Below are 13,570 nucleotides of genomic sequence, written 5' to 3' on the forward strand. Positions count from 1 at the left end.
CAGCTTGGTATGAGTGCAAATATATAATTATTATACAGAACAATGTTAGACCTTAAATAACCTTTTTATTCTATATTTATTTCACTTCATACGTAATATACGTAATTCAATGAATGTTGTTTTTTCTGCGTATCATCATTAAAAAAAGTACATGGTGCACCCTCTCTACAACAGCCATTTGGCGATTTGGGTGGTAATAATACTTGGCTCAGATATTATGCCCACAAACATTGTCAGCAAGTTTGGTGAAGATTGGATGAAAACTGTTGGACTTAAAAGAGCGGACAAGGCTAAATTCCCTGTTTTTCGAGTAATTCAAGGACTATAATCAAAGAGTGCCTGGTACAACTTGGCTGGTTATCGAAATTGGCCGAGATGTAATGCCCACTAACATTCTCAGCAAGTTTGGTGAAGAGCCGACGAAAACTGAATTATAGAGCAGACATGTTTTGGATGCTGACTGCCCGTCCGCTGCTATTCATAGTCTTCTCCATTTTGTTTCTAACCGTTAAACAAAAAATGCTTAGGTAGGTATTCAGACACCAATTTCTAGGTTTCGTCGGAAAGGCTTCTTTTAGCGTCTTTTCAAATATTCCAACATCTGATGATCCTTTTTACTGTATTTCTTAACGAACGTTTTAGTATCTAAATCAGATAGCGCTGTTATCCCTTGAATCGTTTTTGTGTGTTGTAAACAAAACAACAAAAAAACTAAAATTAAATCCAGATTTAAAGACGCATAATCAAACTCTGTACACAGAGCACCCACTTATCCGATTTACATTCGGAACATTTTCACGCGTTTCTGGCTTTATCACATGTTTAACATGGGACTGTTGAACCGTCCAAATACAGAAAATACAGGATTTTTTGTACGCGCGTGCGTCCAAATACAGAAAATACAGGATTTTTGTACGCACGTGCATCCAAATACCGTAATATATTGTACGGTCACGTGTTGCAAATGAACGTTCGCGATTGGATAGATAAAATAGGTATAGAATAATATTATATAATATCCTTAAAAGTTCAAGCTATCTCATTTCAGTTTTGAGAAGAAGATGTCCCACGATTGAGATACTGAAGGAAAGAAGGGTAGTATAATATTTCAACAGGATCCCCATCCTAACAAGTTTGGTTATGGTAACATAAACAAGAGTGCCAGACTGTCACAAAATACACACGTCTAAATATTCAGTTACGTATCATAAAGGTAATAATGTTGTAATAATAATGTATTAATAATTTGCCTTGTTAACTCAAAAAAAGGGTAAGAAGGAATCAGAAACTGACAATCGGATCAAAACTGTTTGAATGAACAAGGCTAATTTCGCAGATTTCGAGTAATTCAAGGGCCATAATCCAAGTGTACCTGGGGCGATTTGGCTGGTTATCGAACTTGGCCGAGATATTATGCCCACAAACATTATCAGCAAGTTTCGTGAAGATCGGATGAAAACTGTTTGACTTACAGAGCAAACATGCTTTGGACGCCGACCGCGCGCTCACTGCCCGCCCGCCACGTGTGTTCACATAATATGCCCCGCCCTTTCAGAGACGGGCGTATAAAAATCATTATTTAATTTAAAAGAGATGCTTACAAATTCCTGCTCCTTGAACATGAAATGATCGGGATTCTTTGTCTTTAAGTCTATTATAGTAGCACTACATTCTGGCCATACACTGTTCATGGCTCTAAAGTAGGTAAGTCTGGGAGCAAGTTTCTGGTAGGCCATATGAACATTCACTATGCTATGTAGCAGCATGTTCTCTGTTGTGTCATTTGCCATTTGATTGGTCACATAGAATACAGACTCGCATACCAACTGGAATAAAACAATCTGCTATCAAAACAGTGATATACAGAGAGTATGAAATCAATTAATGGTTTGTTTTTAAACAAATGTACATGAAACTGCAAATGTAATTCTACAATGGTTAAAAAAGATGTTTGTCAATTAAGCTTGCAGAGTATCTATCTGTGAGTATATGCATCAAATAAAATAGAGAAAAGTGGAAACTTCACAGGTCACACGACAAAAACGAAAATGTTGCAGGCTCGTTTTGATTGAGCCTGTTCATGGTCGGTAGTGGAAATGCATGCTACCGTGCATGCCCTCTAGCCCCGGGTTGAGCAGAGCTCAACATTTACACATGCTAAAAGTACAAAAAGCAATTTAGAGACATCCGAAAACCTTTCATCAATAGACAGGTCCAAATACTGAGCTGAATGAATAATAGTAACATGTTACTTATTGTATATATATGCATTTAAAACTGCAATGTCACTATTTTCCTTTTAAAGTTTGCCCTTTTACTCACCTGATGTTCTGCTTCTGAAGCGGCATGGTACACGGTGTGGACAAAGTCGTGTATGTATTCTTTTACAGCTTCTGTCACAGTTTCCTCTTGGGTTACACAGCTAAGAACTTTTCCTACTGCGTGTTCACTCAACACCTTTACTGATGATTCAGCTTTTGGAATAACCTCATCTCCCTCTGCAAGTAAATGAAATAATCCAATTATTTATTTTTCAATTTATGGTGAATACTGGCTTACAACAATGGTACATCTTCTAAACAGTGGCTAAACAATAACCAGACTAATAGGTCATTAGTTCTCATTTAATATAACATGTGGTCATTAAAGAGAACCTACCTTCATGGTCATGTGACTCAGCTGCCGGATGATGAAGTTTTAGTATTTCACTGATATGCTTAACCAAAAGCCAAGAAAATGGCATTCTAGCACTGAACATGTGGCCTTCACTTCCTGTTGTCATAACAACTACTTCCTGAAGGTCACTTTGTCTTGTTGGTGATTGTAAATCTGTGAACTGTGAAAACACAATGTCATGATTAACCAATGAACAAAAGACATTAAATTAAGAGTAGTACCTTTGTTTGCTCTGCTGACTGTATTTTATTTCTAACTACCATATGCACCAAAAGATAACAATTTTGGTAAAAGCACGGGCTCTTGAAACCCTACCAATTAATTTATAAATGTTTTATTATATCCTACCCATTTAGTATACTCTTACGGAGATCTAACCTTCAAATATTTTTATAGATTGAGCTACAAAAGCCTGTGGTGACAGTTAACCAGATCTTTATTCCAGAAAATCAAAATTCTAGCACTCGCCCTGTAGGACTAGCAGCCAGAAAAAAACTCTTCCTTGCTTAACTATCACTTGAACCAATAAAATTTCTTTCATCACTCCAAACAGTTTCTCTCCTAGTTAAGCCTGCTTCAACCTTAAAGTTGTATGATTCTCAATGTGACACAGCATGGGAAGTAAAGCCGTGAATTATAATAACATAAATGCTGATAAAATATCTTTATGTTGACTGACTTACATACATTTATTGTAATGATTGTAATGAATATAACTAATGAATGAATGATTGAACAACTTAAGTGCATTTATTAATCAAGATGGTAGAGCAACTGAATATTAGGCATCTACTAACTCTGATATACGTATTGTTACCATTGCTCATAAGGAATTTAAGAAAATAATTTTGATGAATTATTAAAACATAACATCACAAAAGCACTCGCATGGCTGTTCGAGTATACAGGATGTTTCACTCGTCATTTTGATTTGAGTGTGCGAGTGGAATTAGTAGATATAATAACAGTCAATGATATGTCAATATCTTGAAGAAAAAAATATACATAATGACTCTACATTTACACAAGAAACAGACATACTAAAATCATATTAACACAGTGCAAGTAGAAGTAAAGTATGAAACCAACATTTATATGTTGAAAGGCATTCTAAACATTAACTGTGATATTAAGGTGAATAAAAGCATTAAATTAAAATCTAATCGATGATCAACAATATACCTGTAGGCTGATTGCATCACGGGTATTGAGAACAGTCAACCATAACTCTTGTTTCCAATGGCAATTTTCTTGAAGTATCTTTATGTTGTCATTTGTGTCCAAATAAGCAATAATTCCAGCTAAAATTGGTGCAACTTTGGTTTCCAGAGTTTGTATACACGAACGTCTGAAATGAATAGTGTATTACTTATATAAATTCTTAAATAATAAATAAGTCATTAGCTATTTTACCTGAACAAAGAAGCAGTACATACACTGCTGAACAGTCTTTTGAAAACAACTGCCCAAAATTTTGACTTTTGATTAACCTTTAGCCTGCTGGCAGCAAGTGATTCTGCCTTTGCGACCAGTGCAGACCAAGATCAGCCTGTGCAGCCTGATAATGGTCTGCACTGTTCGCTATTCAGTCAGTAGATTTTCAGTGAACATCCCTTTAAAGAATAAGAAGTGCTGTCAAAACTGAATGATGAACCAGTCCATTCTAGACATTTAGCAGTGTAGTGTTAAAATGGCATTTTCTGAATTTAGGGTTACTTCTTCTGCCAAACACATGGTTCTAACCTTCAATGACAAAGTTATGTCAATAAAATGCAGTAACTCACTTAAAACATTAAAACGATATTTTTCTGCACTAACTGTTTCCTTTGCTTTAACATTAATCTTAACTGAAACTACAAGGTATTTTGTCAAAAAACATGTCTCCCCCCTAAGTGTCAGCAATATGCACAACTAGGCTTGGTACTGATCACTCCTGTGAAGTTTTGTCGAAATCTGTCCAGCAGTTTGACCGGCGAAAGCCGGACAAGATTTTTCTATTTTTAGCTCTTGCGGCCATATTGTGCACTGAAACAGGAAGTGCCAGCGATATGCACAACTAGGCTTGGTAATGATCCTTTCTGTGAAGTTTTGTTGAAATCCTGCCAGCAGTTTGACCAGTTTCCACCTTTGTGAGAGACATACTATTTATTAACATAAATTATGAACTAGCAACTACATACCTGAATGTTCCAGCCTTATTGATATTTTCTTTGGAAGCAGCTTCATTGATCAGCCAGTGATGTGCCATGTGTGCAACATGAGTCTTAGATTCCTTCTCTTTCAAAAGTTTGGCTATCAGACAACATACTCCATGCAGGAAGGACGCTTGGCCTATATGCAAAAGGAACATATAACAAAATGCAGATGACTGAAATTCAAGAACTCAAAAATAGTAAACCTTACAGTAAAACCAGATCAGCGGTCATGCTAAACACTGCTAAGACACACAAAAACATAAAAAGACAGTCACATAGACATGTATTTAAATGTGTATAGGTGTATTAATGTTTGTGCAGTGATTTTAAAGTAAGTTTACTAAAAAACAAGAGTGCCAGAATGTCACAATATACGCCCGTCACAGCAAATTTCTTTACACTAACACCTGTACTTGCAAATGGAATTTTAATTTTCTAGTTGTTTACAATGTTTTTGTTTTTTTTTTAGAAATTATTGTAATTCTTTTATTTTTCTAAGTCCACAAAAACAATCCTTACCAGGTAGAGATACCTTAAAATACACCCAAAATTTGAAAGTAACATCAATGTTGTACCACAGAAAAGTGGTCTTGGTTTTTCCCTACGGTCAATTATAAAAAAGTTACAATGTAAGCTATTTGTAGTAACAACTAAGGGAAGGTAATCTTTAAAGAGAAAAAAAATAAAAAAAATTACAAGTCCATACAAAAATCCTTTCCAGGTAGAGATAGCTCAAAATACACCTCAGAATTGGATGTAACATGCATGTTGTACTACAGAAAAGTGGTCTCGATTTTTCCCTAAGACTTGTAATGAAAAAGTTACAATATAAGCTATTTATAGTAACAACAAAGGGAAGTAATTCCAAAGAAGGGACCAGTGCATGACACTCCGTCTCATCATGGTGTACAATTGTGCCAAGTTACATCAAAATCTCTCAATGCATGAAGAAGAAATGCTCCGGACAAAGTCATTCTTGTATCTGACCTTTGGCCTCTAAGTGTGACCTTGACCTTAGACCTAGGGACCTGGTTCTTGTGCAGAACACACCATCTCATGCTTGTGAACATTTGTGCCAAGTTGTATCAAAATCCCTCAATGAATGAAGAAGAAATGCTCCGGACAAAGTTTTCATTCTTGTATCCTTGACCTCTAAGTGTGACCTTGACCTTACCCATAGGGACCTGGTTCTTGTGCATGACACTCCGTCTCATGATGGTGAACAATTGTGCCAAGCTACATCAAAGTCCTTTCATGCATGAAGAAGATATGCTCCGGACAAAGTTTTCATTCTTGTATCCTTTGACCTCTAAGTGTGACCTTGACCTTAGACCTAGGGACCTGGTTCTTGCGCATGACACTCCCTCTCATTATGGTGAACAACTGTGCCAAGCTACATCAAAATCCTTCCATGCATGAAGAAGATATGCTCCGGACAAAGTCAATTCTTGAATTTTTCATTCTTGTATCCTTTGGCCTCTAAGTGTGACCTTGACCTTAGACCTAGGAACCTGGATTTTGCGCATGATACTCTGTCTCATGATGATGAACGATAGTGCCAACTTTCATCAAAATCCCTCCATGTATGAAGAAGATATGCTAAGGACAGTCATTCTTGAATTTGACCTTTGACCTCTAAGTGTGACCTTGACCTTAGACCTAGGGACCTGGTTCTTGCGCATGACACTCCCTCTCATTATGATGAACAACTTTGCCAAGCTACATCAAAATCCTTCCATGCATGAAGAAGATATGCTCCGGACAAAGTCAATTCTTGAATTTTTCATTCTTGTATCCTTTGGCCTCTAAGTGTGACCTTGACCTTAGACCTAGGAACCTGGATTTTGTGCATGATACTCTGTCTCATGATGATGAACAATAGTGCCAACTTTCATCAAAATCCCTCCATGTATGAAGAAGATATGCTAAGGACAGTCATTCTTGAATTTGACCTTTGACCTCTAAGTGTGACCTTGACCTTTGACCTAGGGCCTGGTTCTTGCGCATGACACTCCGTCTCATGATGGTGAACAACTGTGCCAAGTTTCATCAAGATTCCTCCAAGCATGTAGAAGATATGCTCCGGACAAGGTCTGTGGACGCCGCCCGCCCATCCGCCCGCCAGGGGCATTCCCATAATACGTCCCGTTTTCAAACGGGCATAATACGTCCCGTTTTCAAACGGGCGTATAAAAAGAATAAATAGTAAAAATTGTACAGGGCTAAAAGTTCGCATATATACCTTTGTAATTGGTTAACATGGAATTATAGTGGTCACCATTTATGGCAAAATTGTAAGACACGTATGGCTATTTATAACAATATCAATACTTTCCTGTGAGTTTGTTTTTGTAAATAATTATCAACTAGCAAATCCAGCAAAAATAAATCCCTCATAAAAATTTCTGGTTTTACACTACGTCATTTACCATTTGGACCTAATTTTTAATGCAACTACCAACAACATTAATTTTCACATGTCTAAACAACCTTAACTTATCTTTGCAAAGTAGTTTTTAGACAATGAAAGACTATGTAAACTTGGGTTAGGGGAGGGTAAGGATACAATAAAATATCAAGAAACAAGAAACTGTTTTTTCTTCTTATTATTATGGGTGTGTGGAGTGGGGGAGCTTAATCCCGAACAAACCCCAAGGTGCACAACTTCACATGGTAAATAATATTCTATGCGCGTATTTTTGACTAAATCAAGGTCTATAATTCCGGTCTAGCTGTGTGAAACCCCAAAACAAATGCACAAATTCACATGCTGAATGACTATACTATAATGTCTGATAAATCTAGGTTAAATATTTTTGAAGCTAAGTACGACATACATTTTGACAGACAGAATAAGGCAAATCTAAGTGAACCATCACCACCCCAACCCACCCAAATAATATAGGAAAGGGGGCACAAAAAGTTTAGTAAAAAGAAGTACATGAAAAGCAATACCTTCTACTTGTTCTTGGTGTAGAAGTTTCAAAACAAGTGCCACTCTGTCTGTTTCTTTACTTGTATTTTCCTCTTTATCTTTCACCATAGACAGTGCTGCCTGTACACAAGCTAATATTAGTCCTTTTACATTTAGTCTATGTTGTCCATATCCTTGTTGACTGATTCCTGGATCATGTTGTGAGCCAACACTTTGTAAATCTAAGAGAACATCATTTAACTGTAAAGGTTCTCCACTCGTTCCTAATGCAGTCCCTGGTTCATGTGTTTCCATTCTGGTACCATCATCTTTGCTTGTACCTGGATGTGGTGAAATGTTTCCATGCTCATGTCCACTCCATTCCATATCCTCTGCTCCATGAACACTGGAATAAAAACAAACAAACTGTTTCATAAACACATTTACCACTATCATAGCCTATTAGATGATTTTTAGTATCAAGTATGCTATAATAGTGGCCTTATGTCCCCTAAAAAATAAGGTCCATTTTTTTTTTTATAAAAGGCAATTACCACTTGAATATTGATGGGTTTTACGGCACACATTTTCTAGTTACTGATCAAAACCTGCTTTTACCCTAACAGTCACAGTATACACTTTCACCTTTTAGCCTGTTAAATTTCTACAATGGACTGGTCCGTCATTCAGTTTAGGCAGTACCATTTATTATTCAAAGGGGTGTTCACTCAATATTTCTGACTGAACAGCGAACAGTGCAGACCATGATCTTGATCTGCATTGGTCATAAAGGCAGAATTACTTGCCGCCAGCAGGCTAAAGGTTAAGGATCACTTGCAAGTCAGCAGTCAAAGCTGCCTATGATCCAAAGCACTGAGGGCTAGTAATTTTGATTATCAACCATCAAGCCATTCAGTGTTTCATTACATTACATTAGAAATAAAGACTTTGCCTTAGTTTTATTATTTATTATTACAGCACAAACTATGGATTGGCAGTTTATATTAATGACTAATACTGATCGTGTTACAGGCCGAAAGCAAAGTCCTACAAAGTTTCATGGACAAAAAAATAGTATTCTGCAGTTCTTAATCAAAAACCCTTTAAAGCCTAAATGTTTCTGTTACATTGACATATGACAGAAGGACTCTAACACGCTAACCATAGCAGCCTCAGACCAAAGTTTTTACCAATTTACTGTGTGTGTGTGTGTGTTTGTGTTTAACGTCTTTTTCAACAATTTTTCAGTCATATAAACGACGGTGTCTACTTGTAGCAGTGAGCACAATGCCCAACTTTATAGTGCTGCCTCACTGGAATATCACGCCGTAGACATGTGGCATGATACCCCACCCAGTCACATTATACTTACACCCGGCTGACCATTCCTAACACTATCCCCTTAATGCTGAGCACCAACCAATTTACTGATCAGCATCCATTTTCTAAATGTAGTGTTACCTTAACCTCTGACCGACTGACACCAAAAACAACACAGATAATTTATATATATATAGAGAACAGGCGATTAAGCTATCAGCTACAACCACTGCTTTTCAAGTTATTGGCTGTAAAAAGAAATATCAGCCTGATGGTCATAGTGACCTTGGAAACACTGATCCATAAGCATGTACTCTGCTCTAAGCAGAAATAGAGCGTATGTACTTTACTCTAAGCAGAAATAATATTTCATCTTTATGCAGCAAGCAAAGGAAATTTTACTTAATACTTTCTGGGATAAGATAAAACTAGAGCTATCACTAAAGGTGATGAATGTACCCCCCGCATGCACTGACACAGTACATTGCAATTTGACACACACAAGACTGCATAATTATGTGGACTGTATGTATATAGACTGTATGTATACAGTATAGTAACAAAAAACAAAGTCCCATAACTATGCAGAATATTTATCTAAAAGAATGTAACATGCCCCATGCACAACTAGGGTTGGTACTGATCACTTGTGTGAAGTTTCATTAAATTGTGTGCAAGGGTTTGGTAGATTAGGCATGCACAAGATTGCATATGCAGACTGTATGTACATAGTATGTTAACAAGAAACAAAGTCCCATAACTCTGCAAATTTTGTCGCTGAAAGAACCTAACATGCCCCATGCACAACTACTGTTGTTACTGATCAGTTGTGTGAAGTTTCATTAAATTGTGTCAAGGGGATGAGGAGAGATGGTGCCAACAAGATTGTGTCTATGTCTATAGTATAGTAACAAAAAAACAAAGTCCAATAACTCTGGAAAAAAATTTTCTGAAAGAACCTAACATGCCCCATGCACAACTACTGTTGTTACTGATCACTTGTGTGAAGTTTCATTAAATTGTGTCAAGGGGATGAGGAGAGATGCTGCGCACAAGATTGTGTCTATGCATATAGTATAGTAACAAAAAACAAAGTCCCATAACTCTGCAAAGTTTTTTTCTAAAAGAACCTAACATGCCCCATGCACAACTACTGTTGGTACTGATCACTTGTGTGAAGTTTCATTAAATTGTGTCCAGGGAATGAGGAGAGATGGTGCGCACAAGATTGTGTCTATGTATATAGTATAGTAACAAAAAAACAAAGTCCCATAACTCTGCAAATTTTTTTTCTAAAAGAACCTAACATGCCCCATGCACAACTACTGTTGGTACTGATCACTTGTGTGAAGTTTCATTAAATTGTGTCCAGGGAATTAGAAGAGATGGTGCGCACAAGATTGTGTCTATGTATATAGTATAGTAACAAAAAAACAAAGTCCCATAACTCTGCAAATTTTTTTTCTAAAAGAACCTAACATGCCCCATGCACAACTACTGTTGGTACTGATCACTTGTGTGAAGTTTCATTAAATTCTGTCAAGGGGATAAGGAGAGATGGTGCGCACAAGATTGCGTCTACAGACAGACTGACAGACGACCAGATGGACAGACAGACAGACGGACAGACAACCTGAAACCAGTATACCCCCCCTTACAACTTTGTTGTCGGGGGGTACAATTATCAAAGCAAATATAATTACTTCTCTCCAGCAATGTTGTCTTCAGTTTCCATAGCAACAGGTTCTGTAACAGCATCAGTAAATATTTTGGCCACTGACTTGTCTTGCATGTCCTGTAGTGTAGGCATATTCATGTCCTCTGTGTACAAGTCATCTATATGTGCCGAGTGCCAAACACCACACTAGAAACAGAAAGAATGAAATAAATACTAAACCTAATCCTTATATATAAAGATGATATAACCATGGCACAAGAAATCAATGTGTTGGTCAACTTAACTGACCACCATTAAATAATGAATACCCTCCTAATTCAAACAAAATTTAGTACCTCGGCTTTAGTTATAATTCTTCTTCCTGTTTACTAAGTGACCCATTAACTGACTTAATTTCACTGTGTTGGATACACAGTAAACAGCCTTTAACTGTAAAACTTAAAACTGATACATTATGTGCACTGGACAAATCTTCACAAAAGGCTGAAGAACCAGAATAAACTAGAGCTATCATTAAGGTGATAAATACCCCAGATGTGGCATTGATACAGGAAAGTAAAATATTATCATGACCTTTGACCTTCATGTGTGATCTTGACCTTGGACCTGGCGACCTTGGTGGTGCACCCTACAAGCTGACTTGATGAGGTTAAGAAGATATGTAGAGGACACAAATGTAAGTTATTTGACCTATAAGTGTGACCTTGAACCTAATGACCTGGGTTGTGCACTCTACATGTCATCTGAATTAGGTGAAAAATTGAAGTTAACCTGTAAATCTTACAAAATTCATCTTAGTGGTTTGGAAGATATGGAGTGGACACAAATTTATGTTATCTGATTTTTGTTTACAAAATGAAACAATCATTAAATCATGATTATCACTCCTAAGTATTAAATACCTGGAATCCTGTAAATGTGGCCCCTCTAGGAAGTTGAACAACAAACACAACATGCACTGGTGCTCGTAGTTCATCTCTCATTTTCTCAAATTCGTCCATGACACAGTACCGGGCACAGGCTATAAGATTGGCATTAACATCACCAGAGTCACACTGTATTACCATTAGGCTTGGATCTTTGTCTGTATTCTGAATGTGCTGTCTGAATTTAGAGAAATGAAGTAAAGAATTTCAGAACACTATTTAAAGGGCTTTGTAATAAATAATTCCACATTACGACATATTTTTCAAGGGATTCACTGACTGTGTAACAAGCAACTAGCTTTTACTAATAACCTTTTTTTTTTTGATGGACAGTAAATAATGTCTTTCTCTGAAACATGTCATTTAAGTCAATGGTATTGTAATGACTGATGGAAATTTCTTATTGATCATGTATTCCCCGAATGCAAATTTGACATGTACCCGCTTGTATGGAAAGCCAAGTTCTGGTATAAGCTGGATCAACGAATGAAGAATGCAAAACTGTAAAGCTATCTGGTAATACATGATTACACCAAACTTGTTTTCGTTATATTTCCCCTACATAAAGAAACTAGATGTGTGTCAATAGGACACAGATACCCCCCCCCACTTCTGTCACTTTGTAAACATGGTTTCACGATACCATATTTTCAACTTTCTAGATGATACAGTGTAAACAAACAAAAAATCCCTGCAATGTACTTACTGAATTCTGTTGCTAAACTGTTGTTCTGTATCAAAAGAGGACAAGGTTTCAAGCAGCAGTATTTTATCCACTTGTATACCAGTGGCCTTGCTGATTTCTCTCTTGTGGACACCTGCCATCAGTTTGGAATGGGTAGTAATCTGTTACAGTGAAAACACATACATTCATATTATTTTATCTTTGTGATATACAGTTTTTAACTTCTTGTATTTGGTAATAAAATTAAAGTTACTGTGGTTTAGTGCACAAGGATGTCAAACCCAAACAAAAGCACACTTTAAACATACTGGTTTTAAAACCTAAACAAAAAACTTAAATCCTTCGTTTGGTGACTGTCAGACATTCTATGTTCTTTTTGTTTGTTTTTTTTTGTGGGAGGGGGGGGGTTTAAGGTCATGCTGACATAGTTACTGGTCATATGGTGACTTTTCAGCTTTTGATGATGGAAGAAGACCAAAAGTGCCCCTCCAATGCTTTATGTATCACAGGCAGGCACCTGAACAGAACCACCGATCTTCCATAAGCCAGCTAGATTGCTTCCTTACATGAATATTCAATGCCCTGAGCAAGGCTTGAACCAACATTGGTGAGGGGCAAGTGACTCAAAGTCAGTGACCTTAACCACATGGCTATGGAGGCCCCATTTTTTTATGTTCTAACTATGCACTGAATTATAAGCTTTCCACAGGCATCATTTCTTGTTCATGTATTATGCTCACCTGTGCAAATAGCTGCTCACATTGCTCCTGCACAATTTTAACATTCACATACTGTATAAAACTGTCATGTGCCTGTCTCTCAAAGTACCAGCGTCTCAGTAATGTCTTCTCTTCATTGGCAAGACTACTGTTTGCAAGCCTCACCAGTGACTCTGGTGTAGCGCACCAAAGCAAAACTGACTTGGCATCTTGAAGGACCTTAAAAGAGAGTACAGTATATCATATATAAAACTAAACTAAAAGAAACAACATAAAAATGATGTAACAGATCAAATTTGATGAGGCTCCATCAATCATATGTGAATAAGTTGTTCTTTATGTCAACATCTTGCAGCCCCTAAAAGGGGCCAAAAACCCCCATTTGAACAAACTCAAGAGAAGACCTTAACATAATGCATCAGATGAAGTTTGATGAAGGTTCATCATGACAGCTATA

General features: G+C 37.0%; 1 protein-coding gene across 2 annotated transcripts in view; it reads right to left on the reverse strand.

Moving 5' to 3' along the window:
- LOC123550952 (E3 ubiquitin-protein ligase rnf213-alpha-like) overlaps positions 1-13,570 on the reverse strand; it is a 79,439-nt gene that overhangs the window by 30,469 nt on the left and 35,400 nt on the right. For both annotated transcript variants that reach the window (XM_053540367.1, XM_053540366.1), the window contains exons 24-33: positions 13,135-13,332; positions 12,416-12,555; positions 11,686-11,887; positions 10,809-10,969; positions 7,827-8,191; positions 4,857-5,007; positions 3,859-4,024; positions 2,659-2,836; positions 2,323-2,498; positions 1,602-1,826 (exon numbers count right to left, since the gene is read on the reverse strand). In XM_053540367.1, the coding sequence (XP_053396342.1) occupies positions 1,602-1,826; positions 2,323-2,498; positions 2,659-2,836; positions 3,859-4,024; positions 4,857-5,007; positions 7,827-8,191; positions 10,809-10,969; positions 11,686-11,887; positions 12,416-12,555; positions 13,135-13,332 (1,962 nt within the window). The remainder of the gene's footprint in view (positions 1-1,601; positions 1,827-2,322; positions 2,499-2,658; positions 2,837-3,858; positions 4,025-4,856; positions 5,008-7,826; positions 8,192-10,808; positions 10,970-11,685; positions 11,888-12,415; positions 12,556-13,134; positions 13,333-13,570) is intronic.

The sequence above is a fragment of the Mercenaria mercenaria genome, chromosome 4 (genome assembly GCF_021730395.1).
Source record: "Mercenaria mercenaria strain notata chromosome 4, MADL_Memer_1, whole genome shotgun sequence".
Classification (NCBI taxonomy): Eukaryota; Metazoa; Mollusca; class Bivalvia; order Venerida; family Veneridae; genus Mercenaria; species Mercenaria mercenaria.